Here is an 18398-nt window from a genome sequence, read left to right as displayed (position 1 = left end):
AACAAGAAGTCATCAGAGTGATGCGCACATCAGCGACACACTAATGAGCAATTAAAACACCCACGTCTTTGCAATTCTATGGGTGGATATAAAAGCATGCGCAGTGATGTGTAAAATGGCACCAACAGTGGCTGCATTAGAGGACTTTGCAAATGGTGCACTCCGACGTGGGCGTGTATTCAGGGAACACGAGGATTTTCTTGCAAATGACGATAACTGGCTCATAAACCGATTTTGATTACCAAGGCCAGTGTTACAGGAGCTGTGCGCAGACCTGCAGCCAGCCCAGAGTGCAATACGGTGTGGAGCTAGGGGTTGCCTGTGCCCACACAGGTGCTGACCTCGCTGGGCTTCCTGGCAACAGGGGCATTCCAGCAGGAGCTGGCCGACTGGTCACGAGTGTGCCAGTCAACCTTGAGCCGGGCCATGCCAGTTGTGTGGAACGCAATCATCCGAATGTCACCCAGGTACATCACATTCAAACATTACAGCACAATTTGCAGCAAGAGCTGGTTTCCCTAATCTAATATAATTTGTTTTTTGGCAATAGGGAACACATTCATTCCATCAATGTCCAAATCACATGTAATGTGCAAATGCATCTAACTAAATCGTGATTTGTGTTATGGTTCAACGCATGACTCATTCACCCTGACTAACAGAAAGCCATGGGACTGGGTTGCCCCAAACACACAGTCAGGCTCCCGTCACGAATTGAGTGACATGTCCGTGATGCAGATTTTTATTTTACTAGTCTAACCCTAACCCCTTCTCCTAACTCTAACCATGACTCCCCCGTGTCATCCTGCATTAAATGCCCGCGTCTAGCATGTGCGCAATGAGTAAATAGTTCATTTACGTAAACTGTCCTGAATGAAACCAGCGCGGTCAAACTAGAGCTTCTTAACAGGCCCCCAATTGTGCCCCTGCATTTGTCAACATGTAATGCCCCTCACTGTTTTAAAGTGGAGATGACACTTCAAAATTAGGGAAAACTAATATAAATAGCAAAATATACATACAGAATAGTAAGTTGAAAGTGTTTTTATTCATTATCACTGAAAAATAAAGTTTGTACAGCTTCTCAAAAGTGTGTTTATTGGAAAGCACGCTTGCAGCGCTCCTTCAGCGGTCACGTGATGCCGTGACATCACCGTGTCTGTTCGATTGACAACAGGAACAGATGGACCTCAGCATGGACAAGTGACGAGATCAAGAACTTTTCTGACTCCTCTTCAAGTGTGGATTATTTCTGACTCGGATCCTGAGATTGTCGCAGCAGTGATTAGTCCCTACAGATTGGAGCCATATTTTTTGGACGAACATTCAAACCAGGAGCATTCTGGCAGCGAAAATAATGCCCACGGTGTTTATGGCGGAGCCGAAGCAGAGGCAAGAGACGTGCCAATTCCGATGGATTTTGAAAGGCTGCAGAATATGGAATGGTAAGGGAGGCTTTGATTTTTGTTGCTGCTGTTTGTAACACTAATTACTGTATAGCATTTTTGATTCAAGCGTCTGTTTACCGCCTTTATTATTGTTCCGGAGCCGTGATAGTGTAGCTACTACTTGCGGACCACCGTCATTACCTTTGGGTTTTTGCCGTTTTTGAGTGCCTGGCATTGCATTCATCCGTGTTTAGTTACATTATTTTCATGAAAGAATAGGAAATAAATGGTGAAAGTTTCGAAAAAGATCGCCAAAAACGTGAACGTGCCGGTGCTGTGTTTACATGCCGGCGCCGTGTTTACGTGCCGCCGCCGTGTTTACTACGTAAGTTCCTTGACCATTTCAAGATTATTGTGAACATATTATTTGGGGTTAACATTTTATGTGAGCGGTGAGAACATGGAGACGGTAGAGGAAAGTGTCTGCTGTCGGGAGCAAATGCGTGTGTGCGAGCGGAGGGAGCGGCAGCCAGACATTTCGTGCATCACACAACACTGTGGCTTTTGATCAATCAGCCTGGACTTGAAAAGGCTAAAACCTTTCGCCCTTGTGTTTGTGCAATATGCTGCGACACACTGGTCAGGCATATCGACAAACAAGTCCCTGAGAGCTGTATTTAATCAAAGTTTCTGCCGCTAAAAGTGTAAACAACGGCCGCCAGGCGCACAAGCCGGTACGGTCTACACGTAGTGACGTATTTTAGGCTTGGTGCTCAGCGGGAAGCTGATCACGGGGCGTGTACATTTTTCAGTGGCGGGACGTTCAAATGTTATATATAACTGGAGAACCGCGTACACTTTCCTAAAACGTTTAGGTTGACCGAATTATATAACATTCATATATAACATTTGTTACATGTAATAAGACTATATTGTCTTTAAGTGTCATATCCACTTTAACGTCACTGTGAATGCGCTGCACTGAGTCCACAGCACTGCGGCCTCACACATTTGCACCAACTCTTTTACAGTTAATCTGTGTACCTGTTGCTGTACTTATCTGCTCCTGTTGTCTGTTGCTCCTGTTAAATTAAAACTGGGATGAGCTATTTTTTGGCGTCTTAACCTCCAAAGCCACAAATATTAGAACTAAGAATCTGTTTGGAATACTGAGTGTGGAGGCTAGAAAAGCAATTACAAAGAAATGGTTTAAACCAGATAGACCACCACATTTATTAGAATAGAACAGAAACTTTATTTATGAAGTTCAACTTCATTGCACATATATACATACAACGAAACTTGTCATCTGCAGTTTAATCCATCCTAATTACAGGTAGACGCAATCCAACCACTAGGAGCAGTGGGCAGCCACAGTTCGGCGCCCGGTTACCAACTCCCAGATGTAAAGGATGCCTTAGTCAGGGGCAGAGAAAGACGCAAATCCTAAATAAGCATGTTTTTGATTTGATTTGTTTAAGGAATGGTATAATATTATATATGACATTTATGTAGTGGAACAAATGACCTGTTCTTTGAGGCTCCAGGACAGTGAATTTGAGAAAATTTGGATGAAGTGGATAATGCACATTTCCCCGAAATGGCCGACTTCTGTTTAATTTAAAAAAATAATTAAAATAAATAAAAGACAGGCACTTTGTTTTTCTTTCAATCTGGATATGAAAGCACCCCACGTTCTGTTCTGTTAAGTTGTAATACGATGTGTATTGATATTATATAAAAGAAAGTGTGGATCAGATATAAAAATGAAGGTAACTCATAACTATGTTTCTACTATAATGATCCTAAATAAAGAAAAAATATTAAAAAGCTGAAGTGCACATTGGTGTTCAACACGACCTTGTTAAAATTGCTTTTATTATTTTCATAAAATAATGTAATGTGTGAGTACCTACACTGATAAATCCAGCAAGATGTCTCACCTTCAGGTCTTTACCAGTTACTGCACTAATACCAGTGTTTCTTAACACAAATGATACCCAAACAATAAGTTCTCAGTTACTTCTGCTTCACCACGAAAACTGTCAGCTTATTTTCACCAATATATTGCAGTGTTTTCTTTGTCATTGCAGCAAATTGTATGTGACTGTTGTCCATTTCAAAGCTGCAGAAAGACATGAATAACTCACCAATAAAGCCCTTCTTGGCCAGTTCAATAGTGAATCTCCTCGTGATCTTCTCCAGCTCATTATCCTGGTAAAAACAAAGTGGACTTTATCAAAGAGCACTCCACTTGATTACACTGTAATAAGACACATTCTTTCATACAGTGGAGAACAGAAACATTAGTCATACAAGAAAGCCACAGTGCATTTCTTCCTGACAGACAGCATCTGGTTCACATAAAGCAACATTCAAATTTAGAAGTTTTGAAGTTACAATTTAATAAGCCAAACATTAGTTACTTAATTTGAGAAGCTATAGGGCACCGCAGTCTTGTTTGAACCCTGTGTGGTATCGCGGGATTTGACTACTTATGAAGACAGCCGCTGCCGTTGTGCAATATATATACACAGCATAACTTCACATGGAAAAAACAGCGTACCATTTTGTTTTTGGCTGCAATCACCGAAGCAGTCGCGAAAAGTGTTTTTTTTTTTCTTCAGTTCCCAGTGGAGAAGGAAAGACGTGGCAAATGGGAGACGTGTTGGTAAGTGTTAGCCTACACAGCTAACCAAAGTAGCTGTGTTCTCGCCTGCAAAACCGCCTCGACATGTTTGTGCGCTGGGTCATAAACAAACCGCAACGCATGTCAACTTTCCGACAAATCCTCACTTTTTCTTTGCATTTTCACTTTGTTTGCGTGTAATTTGCCCAAACACTCAGAAAATGCTGTGTTTTTTTTCTCCCAGAAGCAGAAATTCCATCATATGAGTCATTTTACCCCTTTATCTCCCGCCCTCAAATGAGACTGCGGTGCCCAATTGAAGGGTGTTTTCCCCCAAAGAAAGCCTAGAACAAACACCACACACACACACACACACACACAGTAATCGCGTGTCTGAGAGCCCAGGGTCCAAATTTCATGCAGAGTGCTCAGATGTGCGGATACGATATTATATACATATATATGGGAATCTGTACATCTTGAACCCCTTGTGTCTATTTGTGTATCCCAATGCACAACAACCCGGCATTTTCAGTGAATAAATAAATGAATAAGCTGGACTTACAAGCAGACAGTTTAAGAGCAAATAAAGAGCTATTTTGGTCCCAAGATGGCACCACAAGTCACATGACTTTTTTTCCAGCTTGTCACATCACTACTCTCTGTATAAAGGAACTCTAGGCGGAACACACCAGCAACAGTAGCGGTGCAACTGAAAGTTCCTGTCTTGTCCTCCACGTCGCACCTCCTACTATTCTGTCGGTAAATTACTTTACAACACCCACCAACGCGATGGACAACTTGAAAAGGGTCATGCTCATGTCAACGTCACTGGGTGGCCTCAGAGATACAGGAGCATAAATCAGGCTTAAGAGTTAAAAAGTTATGTCCTTCAGGGTGACTTTTCAAGATTACCCAAGGCAATCTGACCAACAGAAAGGTGATATATGATTTTATATTAGTGTTTCATAGCAACCAGAAGAACTTAAGGGTAATTGGGTATAGAAAATGGATGGATAACCACAAGTTTAGCTATAACAAATTCCACAAAACAGTCATTCCAAATATTGGGCCAAAATTCTGACATTGTCCAGTGACCTGGATATGTTCCCAAAATGAAATCACTTTTCCCTTTGTTGCCCCTCATACATTTAGTTTGAAAAAAACCTCAAGTTACTTTGTTCACACACTGACAGACGAATGGATACAGAAGAAAAATAACCACTCAAACACTACGGTGGGTGTGATTATTTAACAGAAAAACATCTGACGTCAAATGCCGTACATCAGGCCCTGTATCCACGAAGCAGCCTAAGGCTAAAAATAGCTCCTAGTGATGTCATTCTAAGACAAATCTTAGAATTCCTTGAATTCTTACAATTTTCCCTTGGTAATGAAAGTTGTCCGGAAAGCACCTTAAGCGAGCTCCTAAGGTGCCAAACTGGTAAGAGGAGGGAGGAGGACTTTTAAGATGCTAGTGTCTTGAGCAGAGAAGATGGCGGAAAAGACAGAAAGGAGAGATATTCTCCGTATGTAGAATGACAATGATTCAGTAACATGCTACCTGCTTGACCTATGCAATTATTTTATGTTAATTTACGGTCTTTGTTTTTAGAAATTGTTTAGGGTCTTGTTATCATATACACACTGTTAATATTGTCTTTTTTATTATTAATAGTTATTTTCTTTTATTATTACATCTATTTTGTCATTTGATTTTTAAAGGGACCACAATGGAAATAAGTGTTTTCACTTGTGTCATGCATGTATTTTTAATGTATTTACAATTATATTATGTACTCACAATGAACGTACTAAACTCACGCATGCACGCTTTTAATATATAGATATTCTGTGTGTGAATGAAGTACATTCAAACATTTTCAAGCTGCTTAACTATTCATTTAATTTTGCTGGGTTTCATCATCGTAACAAAGTTATCTTCATGTTTACACGTGTTAATGGAGTTTAGGTTGTAAGATCAGTTGATTTCACTGTCCATTCATGACTAAGAGGGCGGAGCGCATTTGTTTTTTGTTTTATTTCTCTGCCCCTTTCCATGACAACCAGGAAATTTTAGGCGAAGTTAAGAGCTCTTTGAGTTTTGTCATGGATACGGGCCCTGGTCATCTATTAGCATAACTCAATAAGTCAATCTTCAAACCAAAAAGGTCTGTAACAGAAAATACAATGACAAGTTTATATTATCCATGCCTGTGTGCTTCTCTTTTTAATCCTTAATTTTGCTCTCTGATTTCCAAGACTTTGCTCTTTGCTTTCTAACTGAAGGGAATCATGTTGTGTTTGTTTGCAATGTGACAAACAGAAAAACTAAAGGTTCCTTGTTCCAAGTGTCCTGTGGTTGTTAGGCCCATGACTGCCTGCCTTGTGACCATTTAGTGTTCTACTTACAAAACAGATGTATCTGCTGTGTTTTTTTTTTGTTTTTTTTTTTTTAACAGGCAGCACAGGCACTTTTTCATTTATTTGCACAAACGTAGGGAATCAACTTACAGAATAATTCTTGGGATTTATCTTGACACCAGCTTTGGCTCCACCGAACGGCACATCTGAAGGGGAAGAACACTGTTTTAAAGCACAAGCAACACATGCCAAAATATTCATGCACAGTACTGTTGCTTCACCACAATCACTTGAATGTCAAGTTCTGATTCCAAAACATGTGGCAACATAACATAAATGACAGGAACTTGATAAGACATTATTTGTGTGGAAGTCAGAAGTAAATGGTAAATGGACTGCATTTATATAGTGATTTTCCATCTGTATCAGACGCTCAAAGCGCTTTACAATTATGCCTCACATTCACCCCGATGTCAGGGTGCTGCCATACAAGGCGCTCACTACACACCGGGAGCAATAGGGGATTAAAGGCCTTGCCCAAGGGCCCTTAGTGATTTTCCATGATCTTCTGGACTCAAGCCCAACACCTTAACCACTAGACCATCACCTCCCCTGATCAGGAGGATTCAAGGAGAAGGTGCAGCAGAAGGTGTTCTAATGCTTCACCACATCACAGCCTCAGTACTGATCAGAGCTATCAATTTCCAAGTTAATGGATTTTTTATTATTATTTTTCATTGGTGTCATTTTTGTTTGAGTCATTAAAAAAAAATAAAATAAAAAAAATAAAAATGTGGTGTCTGTACCATTATGGGGGAAAAAAAAAAAGCTGATTACTTACAATGTTTATGGTATTGTGCAATCCATACTGTGGCACACTGATGACTATGACACTGGTGTAGAATAAGCTGCTAACTACTTACCAACAACAGCACACTTGTAGGTCATCAGAGAAGCCAGGGCTTTGACTTCATCAACAGATACATCTGTGCTATAACGGATCCCTGAAAGAAACACAGAGAACCATTAAATGCAATTTCACAAAATATGAGCACATCATTCACATAAAAAAAAATAAAATAAATCCTTATGCTTCACTTTCGAGAATTTTTTTAAAACATTTTATCTATAATATAATCATTACAGAATAGAGGTTTGCCTGTGCTGATCTGTTCTCCGTGTATGGCATCGGTGAAACATTAAGTGTGCTTGTTCTGACTTTTACACAAAATAAAAACAAATCCCCATGACTTGAACCTCATCGGAGAGGAATCGCATCTTTAATCTGGATTTATTTATTTTGCAAAGAATGCCAGCCATTTTCTTCATTGCTCTCTCTCTCACACACTAGTTGCTTCTGTCATGTTTTAAAAGTATTAAGACTTTTGGAATGAAACATATGAACAAACGATCAATCTTTGCACATATAATAATCAGATGATTTTGTTAATGATAATAATTCACTCAGCACTCCATTAAAAAGGTATAACCAGAATAAATTTTCATTCACACACATCTTCACAGAATGTGATGGTTTGGAGATGGCAAATAAATTTGGGTTGACCAATAATCATGCCCAAGAACTCTGGGCAGAACATGGACAAGTTTCTGAAGGTGGGAAATAAACAAAGAAACATGTCAATTATTCCACTGTAAAGGTGATTTGTCACTTCATTTTGTTCAATAAGAAGTCAATGTTTTGTTTAAATTAGTGTTTAAAATAAATTCTACTGGCATTTGAAAGCAATTAAAGACCTATACATATTGATCTACAAAAAATTAACTCTTAAAAATAGGAACAACAGATTAGATCAAGTTACTCATTTAATTCAGAATTCATTTTATTGTTCAAGGTATTGGGGGGGGGGGGGGATTCTGTATCAGTTTTGAGGTTTGAGTTATGAAGCATTTAAACTGGTACGTGGAGAAACATTAACATCTACATGTTGAATTAATGTAGGGGAACAGCAGCAGGTACTGTTTACTATAAACACAGCTACAGAGATGGAGCTGGACTCTCAGTGAGACCACAGACATAGTGGACACATGAAAACCCATAAACCACAGCCCGTCATCTCGCAGCACTCATTACTTCCTGTTATCCGATGAGTCACCATGGCAGTGTGTGTGTCTGTCTGCCTCTGCACAGTACAAAATGAGCATATGAAGCCGGCTGATTGTTCAAAAAAGGCTTCCACTCCGCTTCACATCTCCAATTACATCTGTGGAATCGTCCATTATTGCTCAGTTTCATCCCTATTTCTACAGGAGAAAGGAGACACCCCCCACAACTGTGGAGGAATAACTCTCATAGTGATGTGAGCTTCAAATGCCAGCCACTGCCATAATTCAATCCCACTTTTTCTGTTTTCAAATTCATTCAACTTTCATGATCAGTTTTTAGACTAAAGTGAAAAGTACGAGAGAGTGGAGTGGAAAACCTGAGCCGACTGGCCAAATTCATTAAAAATCCTCCAACTACCAGTTCCCAAACCAGCCAATTGCATGAGTAACAGACCACACTGCCATAGCAACAAAATATGGCAACACATTCCCATAAAATGGAGAACAGATTTTGTTTGAATAAACTAAAGCTGAAAATACTTCTTTCACTACAGCATGACGGAGCTTTCAAGACGAGATTCGTCGTTGTCATCAAAACAACCACAAGGACTCCTTCCAAAGGTTTAGCTAAAACAACAGTTTTTTTTGTCATTGTTACAGCCATATGCAGCAGTGCATGCTGTAGTACTGTTTTCAGTAATGTGATCATGTAACCGTTTTGACATGACTTGAGCCCAACTTGGAGGAATCACTGGGGACAGCCAAGGGCAAAGTAATTGACACACACACACACACGAGGGTAGGCTGAAAAGTTCTAAGGCTCACTATAATGCAGTTAATGCATTAGTCCTTCATGGGGAGCCTTAGAACGTTTCAGCCTACCCTTGTGTATACACACACACACACACACACACATATACACTCAACAAAAATATAAACGCAACACTTTTGGTTTTGCTCCCATTTTGTAAGAGATGAACTCAAAGATCTAAAACTTTTTCCACATACACAATATCACCATTTCCCTCAAATATTGTTCAAAATACATAAGCATACCAAACAGCAAATATCAGCTCTCCCCATTTTGTCTGTGATCAGAGTTATACACATGCGCGCACAGGCCACTTGGCTTTTGATTTATAGATGATTTAACACCCCCTGCTGGAATGACATGCGAATCCTGAATTTAATTATCAATGTCCATTATTCACTGTTGTTGGCCAATATTCTTAATTTCTCCAAAAATATTAGTCCTATCAACTTTCCATTTTTGCAGCGTTCATCAAGACACTTTTACATACACTTTGGCAAAAAACATTTCAAACTCAATTATCCCCAAATGCATGTTCAATTTTAATCATACTTCTGTGTCCCCTGCCTCTGTAAAATGTTGATACATATAATTAAAAGTGTAAATTTAGTGTGTATGTTGATCAACATTTAACTGAAGTACTAGTGTCAGAGAGCCCTCACATGAGAGCAGTGGTGGGCACAGCTAACCAAAAAGTTAGCTTCGATAACAGATAATCAACTAACTGAAAAGTTTGCTTTTATAAAGCTAAACTGATAAACCACCCAAAAATTTATCGGAAGCTACAGCCAACCGATAACTTTCAGTATTGTCTCCAGTACACTTACAACTACTAACTAGCAGATTTTGAGTTTTAACACGAAGATCGCTTCTGGTAGCATCATAGACGACCACAGACCCAAACAATTTGTCAGCACTTCTGTCTTTGAGCACCCTGCCCACTGCTGGAAGCTCCTGTTTACTACATAGCTTCCAGAAGAGAAACAGCTGAGAGGAGCAGCGAAGCTCAACTCTCTACTCAATAGCAGTGTCGCAAGGCGGAGGTCTTGGAAAATAAAGCAGTGCTGACTTATGGTTTGATTTATAAATAAAATTAATACAGCTAGATTAACTCCATTAATGTCAATTCTGTCATTTGTACAAAGTTAAAATATAACATATCTTTTAATTTTAAATAATGAACTAATTCTGAAGTTTTGTAACAAACGCAGACAGATGCGAAAGGGATTATGGGTAAATGAGCCTCCACTAACACTGATTGGTTGACTCATTCATTCTATGTAAAAACCAACACGTTAATGTGACGTGAGTGTTGGTATTTAAATGTGCTTTTGTAAAACATGCCATTTTTATTTATATGTAAAAAAAAAAAAAAAAAAAAAAGCCATTTGCAAAAGCCAACAAAGTCAAGTTGTGATTTGAAAACCGTCTGATGTAACCGGGGTCAAAATGCATACAACACTGCCATCTACTGGCACCCAGACGCTCAGCCCCTTACCCATAATCCTTTGCGTACCTTTTTTTTTTTTAAACAACAAAATCCACGACGACAATTGTAAATGAACATTATACAACCAAATGTATACTTTTGTTTCTTTAGCTGCAGTAACTCCCAGGCGCTCAAAGAATTATAATTTCTGGGATATCTCAAATTGGGGGCAAATACTGCCATGAACACTACTGGCCAGTAGACGGCGGTAGAGACCGTAGAGCAAGCAGGAAAAGCAACAGGAGCTTCTTCTGACATTTAAAACAAACACAACAACAAGTAACAACGTCTATAAACCCAGAGAATATATTCATAAGAGTCTTAGGCACAATATACAAAGAGTTTAATGCTGTTGTCCATGTGGAGCCTGATCAGAGTGTCTCAAATGCATTTCTCCTGTCGTGACTAGGGAAGGGTATCGAGAACCGGTTCCTTTCGGGTATCGTTAAGAAATTATTGGATCCACCGACATCAATAACCTTTTTACTTAACAATTCCCTTATCGGTCCTTCAGAGCGGCCGTTGTTTTTGGGGGTGTTTGTCAGGAAAATTGTAATTGCTCTGCATTGATTATAGACCCTACAGCGGGTCTGTAATCAACTTTTCGGCAGCGCGGCTTTGCTTTGAACCAATCAAAGCAGTGATTCGCAGATCGAAGCAGTGCTTCGATCATTGCTTCGTTGATTAATTTTTTTCTTTCGCTTTCCCCCGCTAAAACCCTAAAGAGCATATGGCTGTGAGTATTATTTACCTTTATGTTAACCCCTTAACGCCTGAATTTACACTCAACAAAAATATAAACGCAACACTTTTGGTTTTGCTCCCATTTTGTATGAGATGAACTCAAAGATCTAAAACTTTTTCCACATACACAATATCACCATTTCCCTCAAATATTGTTCACAAACTAGTCTAAATCTGTGATAATGAGCACTTCTTTGCTGAGATAATCCATCCCACCTCACAGGTGTGCCATATCAAGATGCTGATTAGACACCATGATTAGTGCACAGGTGTGCCTTAGACTGTCCACAATAAAAGGCCATTGACAACCGATTGGGCTCTTGCTTGCCTCTACTGGTGGTTGGCTCTCACTGCGGTACTGTATCACTTCCTGTTCAGGAGCACAGCGGTGTTTTGCTGTATCTGTTAGCTGTTTAATCTGCGCAGTTAGATTGATCTAATTACCTAGATAACGATTTGCTTCACAGTGTAATCTTCACGTGCCTTAACTAAAGCACTCCCTCTGCTGAATCACCTCTAAATTATTTACACATTATTCACTTTGTGTGTTTTTAGGAATCCGCTAGCTTAGCGCAGCTACTAGCTCTTAGCCGGTTTAGCATGGTGGCTTCTCCTGTCTCTCCCGTACTTTTCTGCTCTGGGTGTGAAATGTTTAGTTATTCCTCAGCCTCCTTTAGCAGTAATGGTACTTGTAATAAGTGTAGCTTATTCGTAGCTTTGGAGGCCAGGCTGGGCGAATTGGAGACTCGGCTCCGCACTGTGGAAAATTCTACAGCTAGCCAGGCCCCTGTAGTCGGTGCGGACCAAGGTAGCTTAGCCGCCGTTAGTTTCCCTCCGGCAGATCCCGAGCAGCCGGGAAAACAGGCCGACTGTGAGGAGGAAGAGTAGCCCTAAACAGAAGCCCCGTGTACAACGCCAACCCGTTCACATTTCTAACCGTTTTTCCCTACTCGGCGACACACCCGCCGAGGATCAAACTCTGGTTATTGGCGACTCTGTTTTGAGAAATGTGAAGTTAGCGACACCAGCAACCATAGTCAATTGTCTTCCGGGGGCCAGAGCAGGCGACACTGAAGGAAATTTGAAACTGCTGGCTAAGGCTAAGCGTAAATTTGGTAAGATTGTAATACACGTCGGCAGTAATGACACCTGGTTACGCCAATCGGAGGTCACTAAAATTAACATTGAATCGGTGTGTAACTTTGCAAAAACAATGTCGGACTCTGTAGTTATCTCTGGGCCCCTCCCCAATTGGACCGGGAGTGACATGTTCAGCTGCATGTTCTCCTTGAATTGCTGGCTGTCTGAGTGGTGTCCAAAAAATGAGGTGGGCTTCATAGATAATTGGCAAAGCTTCTGGGGAAAACCTGGTCTTGTTAGGAGAGACGGCATCCATCCCACTTTGGATGGAGCAGCTCTCATTTCTAGAAATCTGGCCAATTTTCTTAAATCCTCCAAACCGTGACTATCCAGGGTTGGGACCAGGAAGCAGAGTTGTAGTCTTACACACCTCTCTGCAGCTTCTCTCCCCCTGCCATCCCCTCATTACCCCATCCCCGTAGAGACGGTGCCTGCTCCCAGACCACCAGTAACCAGCAAAAAATCTATTTAAGCATAAAAACTCAAAAAGAAAAAATAATATAGCACCTTCAACTGCACCACAGACTAAAACAGTTAAATGTGGTCTATTAAACATTAGGTCTCTCTCTTCTAAGTCCCTGTTAGTAAATGATATAATAATTGATCAACATATTGATTTATTCTGCCTTACAGAAACCTGGTTACAGCAGGATGAATATGTTAGTTTACAATTTACAAGTAGTAGTGCTTTGACAACTGTTCACTGAATATTTCATGAATTAATTAGCTGCTCTGTTACCATGCAGACTACATGGTGTATTTATTTATACAACACCACGTGTTGTACAGGAATATGCGTCAACAATAATTTAACACAGGTTACATCAAGCAGGTGCGTAAAAGGGGTGTCTGGGACAATGTCCACACTGCACCATTCAAACATGCCCTTTGACTGGCTGAGTGAATGGCATGGCTCCTCACTTTCCAATAGAGATGCCTCGTAAGCAGCACCCTCCCCCTCATGTCACAATACTGGCAAATAGGAGAGCCTGAATACACAACCACCCCCTCCCCTCCTCCCGCCTAACTGTGCAGAATATCCCTGGAGACAAATTATCCATACAGCTCACTGCAGCACCTCTGTGTTCCACTGTGAGCTTTAAACCAAAGTACAAATCCCCCTGTCACATATTCTGAGTAGATTTTTTTATAACCATGGTTATGATTATTTTAACTAATGATTAACCCATTTAATATTTTTACCAATTCAATGCAGTGCACCCTTTCCTTCCCACTGTCGCCAAGTGCTTGCTCACAGGGGGTCGTTTTGACCGTTGGGGTTTTTACGTAATTATTGTATGGCCTTGCCTTACAATATAAAGCGCCTTGGGGCAACTGTTTGTTGTGATTTGGCGCTATATAAATAAAATTGATTGATTAAGATATTTTGAATTTTAATTTTTATGACATTGATTTTTAACACACACCTTTATTAATTTTTAAAATGCCTTAAATTCAGTGAAAACAAGCAGCTACAACATGAAAATTTTAATAAAAAAAAATAAAAGAGCAGCGCCAAAATGGTATGCATATTAAGCATGTCTAACAATTAAACAACTTTTACAGACAGTTTTCGTTCAACGAGTGAGAAGATGAACATGAACATTTTCAACTCACTGAATAAATCTTGGACTTCATTTACAATAACAATGAAAGGTTTGGACACACTTTCCCCATTAAACGGAATGGTCTGTCTCAAACAGAGTGACTATGCAAGAAGGAAAATGGTGAGGGATGCCACCAAAAGACCCATGAGAACTCCAGAGTATTTAAGTCTCTTTTGAGACACGGCAAAGTGCAACTTTTGTTAGTTGCACCACAGTTCACTGGATTTGCATACAATGTTTGTTTTTTTTAAGACAAAAATCTAGACTTGAGTCGTTACTTTTTCTTTTTAAATCAACAGCCAGTTTAAGAACTGGTTCAAATCCCAATAATTTACAAGATACTGTATATTGGAACCAAGCAAACTGTTTTGTTCCTTTCCTGGAAAAGGATTTAACTATCTGGGGTCCGAGGGCATTTTTTGGACAGTTCACTTGCCTGGCATAAATGTTTTATTATTGCCGTTAACAGCTCTCCCTGCATCCCACAATCAAGTTTTATGTCTCTTTTTTTCAGGACAACCTGTTTTTTTAACAACATATATGCTTTTGTTGTGTTTTATAAGTGTAATAAAGGTTTACAATTAGAAATAAGGAAAAAATAAAGTAGAAAATAATTTCACACATTTATTCAAAACACACAGCAAACTATAATAAACAACTGTTTTGACACTTTATAAAGGTCATTTGAGGTCTTATGTGAAAGACTGCACAACAACAAGGTTCAAACAATAAACACAAATACACATTTTGAATATATACAAAATGTCTATGCGTTTTGTTTGTCTCATCTCAAAGCAATTTTTCTGCTATTACACAAAGGTCACATCACAAACTTCTACTGTGTTTTGGAGTGTTCTGTGCTGCAGCTTTCATTCACACTTTGGCTCCTTACAGTCTGAGGAGCGGCCCTCCCCCTCGCTTCATTGATATGGTAAACTGTGCTTTACAGAGAAAGCAACAGAGTTATCCAGTAACACTCACACGCAAAGTAGTGGAGCAATCCTGATAGTTACACACTCTGAGCATGTGAGATTGTCATCAGAGGCTCTCCGTCTGCTCCGTCTTCTTTCACTGATCGCTGTGCGTAATGGCACAGGGCGCTTGGAGCCCAATAGTATGTACTCATTGGAGCACCCAGGGGGCTATTCAAACGGCCAACTAGTAACATATCACTCCTGAAAATGATCTTTGGCTTTTCACATGAGGTAAATCTGCCCTACGATTAGATTTTGGAAAACCATGTGACGGTGAACCAATTCCGATTGGATACTCACATTGCGCACGTCATCACACAGCTTCTATGAGGAGTACGAAGATGGCCGATGGCTGGCTCAAAGTCCGCGGAGTTAACTTTTCAGCAAAAAAAAAAAAAAAAAAAAAAAAAAAAGTAAGTTTCTATCTCATATCATTAAAAAGTTATTTATAATTTAGTAAAGCTTGGTCTTAGCCGTCGTATACAACAGCGTTGGCCCCAGAGGGTTAACAGCTTGTCTCATCGATTAGGTCCATACAGGATTGCGTATTGGGAACGTTTTTTTTTTTCCCAGGGATTGTTAAAAATTGATTTGATCCACTGACATCAATAGCCTTTTTTGCTTCACGATTCCCTTATTGGTCCTTCAGAGCGGCAGTTGTTTTTGAGGGTGTTTGTAGGGAAAATGTTCATTTCTCTACATTGATTACAGACCCTGCAGCAGCTCTGTAATCAACCGTGTCTGCAGCGCGACTCCACTTTGAAATGTGAACCAGTGTTTCAGTCCGCTGGCTCATTGGTTCTTTGATTCGTTGCTCTTCAGAAGTGGCAAGTCCGCTTCTTAACCCCTCTCAGTCATAAAAATGTCAATCGTGAGTCATTTTTGTGTGGATTAAAGTCACTAACTGGGACTCTTGTCTTGTTGCAGTCAAGAAAAGAGAATCATCCTCCGTTCCATTCGCCCAGCTCCAAACGCTGAGCGGCTCTCTGCCAAGACAGAGTTCAGGTGTAATTGGTAACTTCAAAACGAATTGCCGCTTTAAATAAAATGACACCTCTTTCCAAACGCTGTAATACAGACAATAAGCTACAATCGAGTAAAACTTTTTTCCCCTCCCAAAATGAGACATCCTGCATTCTTTATGAATTACGCTCTGACGTGCCGTACAGCCAGCTACAAGAACTCAGCTCAGGAAAGATGTTCATGCCAATAATGTCTGAAAGGAAATGCCTTTGACAAATACTACAGATTTTATTTATTTCTATTTATGTCAAGAGATCAAGGATCCGCCATGTAGTGTTTATTTTGCCCAGAGTTTAAGGATCCAGTGACCAATTTCATATTTATTTACTTTAAGACTCAATAAAATGTTGACATAGAAAACCTGTAAAACCTACTTTCAGTACAAAGAAAATTCACAAGAGGTATCGATAAATAAAATCTTATCAATACCCATCCCTAGGTCCATATATTGGAACAATCATGCACCTCAATTTGTTCACTAAATTTTGGTAAGTTGATTAAACACATAATTTGGGCACTCCGAGAACCCCCTAAATGACATTTTTCACAATGGCCACCTCCATTTCTTCAACTTGAAAAACTTCTGCATACATTATATACTATGTACATAAATAGATTTCTATGATTGCATTTCAAAATAGAGGAGCCAAGCAATCGAATTTAGACTTTAAAATTCTGGTGTCAAAATATTCCTTTTGGTGTGGTTGTTTCAATAAGGTAGAAACATAAATAAATATAGACTTCATAGTCAGTGGCCCAGGAAAGGGAAGTATGGGGTCCCCTGATGAAGTTGTTGCCCCCGTGACCCAATCCTGGATAAGCGTTGAAGATGAGTGAGTAATCAGTGACAAATCAAACTATTCAAATTGTTATCCTGTCAGCATTCTGCGAACAAATATGAATAATAGAAAGCTTGTAATCTAGAAAGAAATGTTCCTGATCTGAAATTAATCTGTAAATAGGTTCTTCTCACACTGCCAACGAAAGTACTAATTAGGTTCACATACTACAGATTCTTATTACTAAACAGAAAACACAAAACAGCACTGTTAAAACAAGGAAGAAAACTGAAAGGGACAAACGTATTCATCAATGAACATCTCACCAAACAGAATGCCGACATCGCCAGAAAAGCACGCTTCTTAAAGAAACGGAAAAATCCAGCACACATGGACTTCAAACTGTAAAATATTCATCAAACTGAACGGATCACCAGAACAAGCAACGGTTATGGCAATAAGGAACATCGAGGAGCTGGACAAATATGAACAATAGGTATGAGGACTCAAACACATCACAGCACCATGATGCAGACTGGAGCAACCCACTCATCCACATCATCTACACCCGGAGACAAGAGAGACATAATGACTAAGGATAATGATCCGTTTATTTCTGCCCAGGAGCTCTGTCTAGATACATTTAATTATAATAACTCTGCTAACCACCCCTTCGAATCTGAAAATGATCCTGATACCTTTTTCAGTGAGAATATTGTGAGACAGTGCAAATATTTTACAGAAGAACAATTCAAAAATTATAAAATCAATGATGAAGCTTTTTCAATTATACATTTCAACAGCAGAAGTCTCTCGTAATCTGTCCACTATTAATGATTGTTTGAAAACATCCAAAAAACGTTTTTTCAGTTATTACAATTTCAGAATCATGGTTAAATGAGGATAATAAAGATCTGGTATATCTTGATGGTTATGAATTGTTCCTGGTTAATAGGCAGACGAGAAGGGGCGGAGGCGTTGCATTGTTTGTAAGGTCAGATTATAACTGTAAACTCATTAACAACATGTCATTTACAGTGGACAACATCATGGAATGTGTTACCATAGAAATTACATCTATAAACTCCAAAAACATAGTTGTTAGTTGCATTTACAGAGCTCCTGGGACAAATATTGACACCTTTGAAGACATTATCTTAGGAATGTACAACAAAATCAACAGAAATAAGCATTTATTTGTCTGTGGAGATTTCAATATAGATTTTTTAAACCCTCACAATCATCCACAAATTACCTCATTTATAAACACCTTGTACTGTTTAGGACTGTTTCCAACCATCATTCATCCTAGCAGAATAACTATGGATACAACAACTGTCATTGACAATATTTTAACTAACGTTATATCCGGTAATCTTAGTGGGG

At 39.5% G+C, this 18398-nt stretch overlaps 1 protein-coding gene across 1 annotated transcript in view; it reads right to left on the bottom strand.

Annotated features, from left to right (window-relative positions):
* The window catches only part of glud1b (glutamate dehydrogenase 1b), a 54217-nt gene that overhangs the window by 22681 nt on the left and 13138 nt on the right, over positions 1–18398 (bottom strand). Inside the window, exons 2-4 of the mRNA XM_034194461.1 lie at positions 7305–7385; positions 6532–6587; positions 3539–3602 (exon numbers count right to left, since the gene is read on the bottom strand). Of these exons, the coding sequence (XP_034050352.1) occupies positions 3539–3602; positions 6532–6587; positions 7305–7385 (201 nt within the window). The remainder of the gene's footprint in view (positions 1–3538; positions 3603–6531; positions 6588–7304; positions 7386–18398) is intronic.

The sequence above is a fragment of the Thalassophryne amazonica genome, chromosome 18, assembly GCF_902500255.1.
Source record: "Thalassophryne amazonica chromosome 18, fThaAma1.1, whole genome shotgun sequence".
NCBI lineage: Eukaryota > Metazoa > Chordata > Actinopteri > Batrachoidiformes > Batrachoididae > Thalassophryne > Thalassophryne amazonica.
This window is presented reverse-complemented; position numbering and strand designations above follow the sequence as displayed.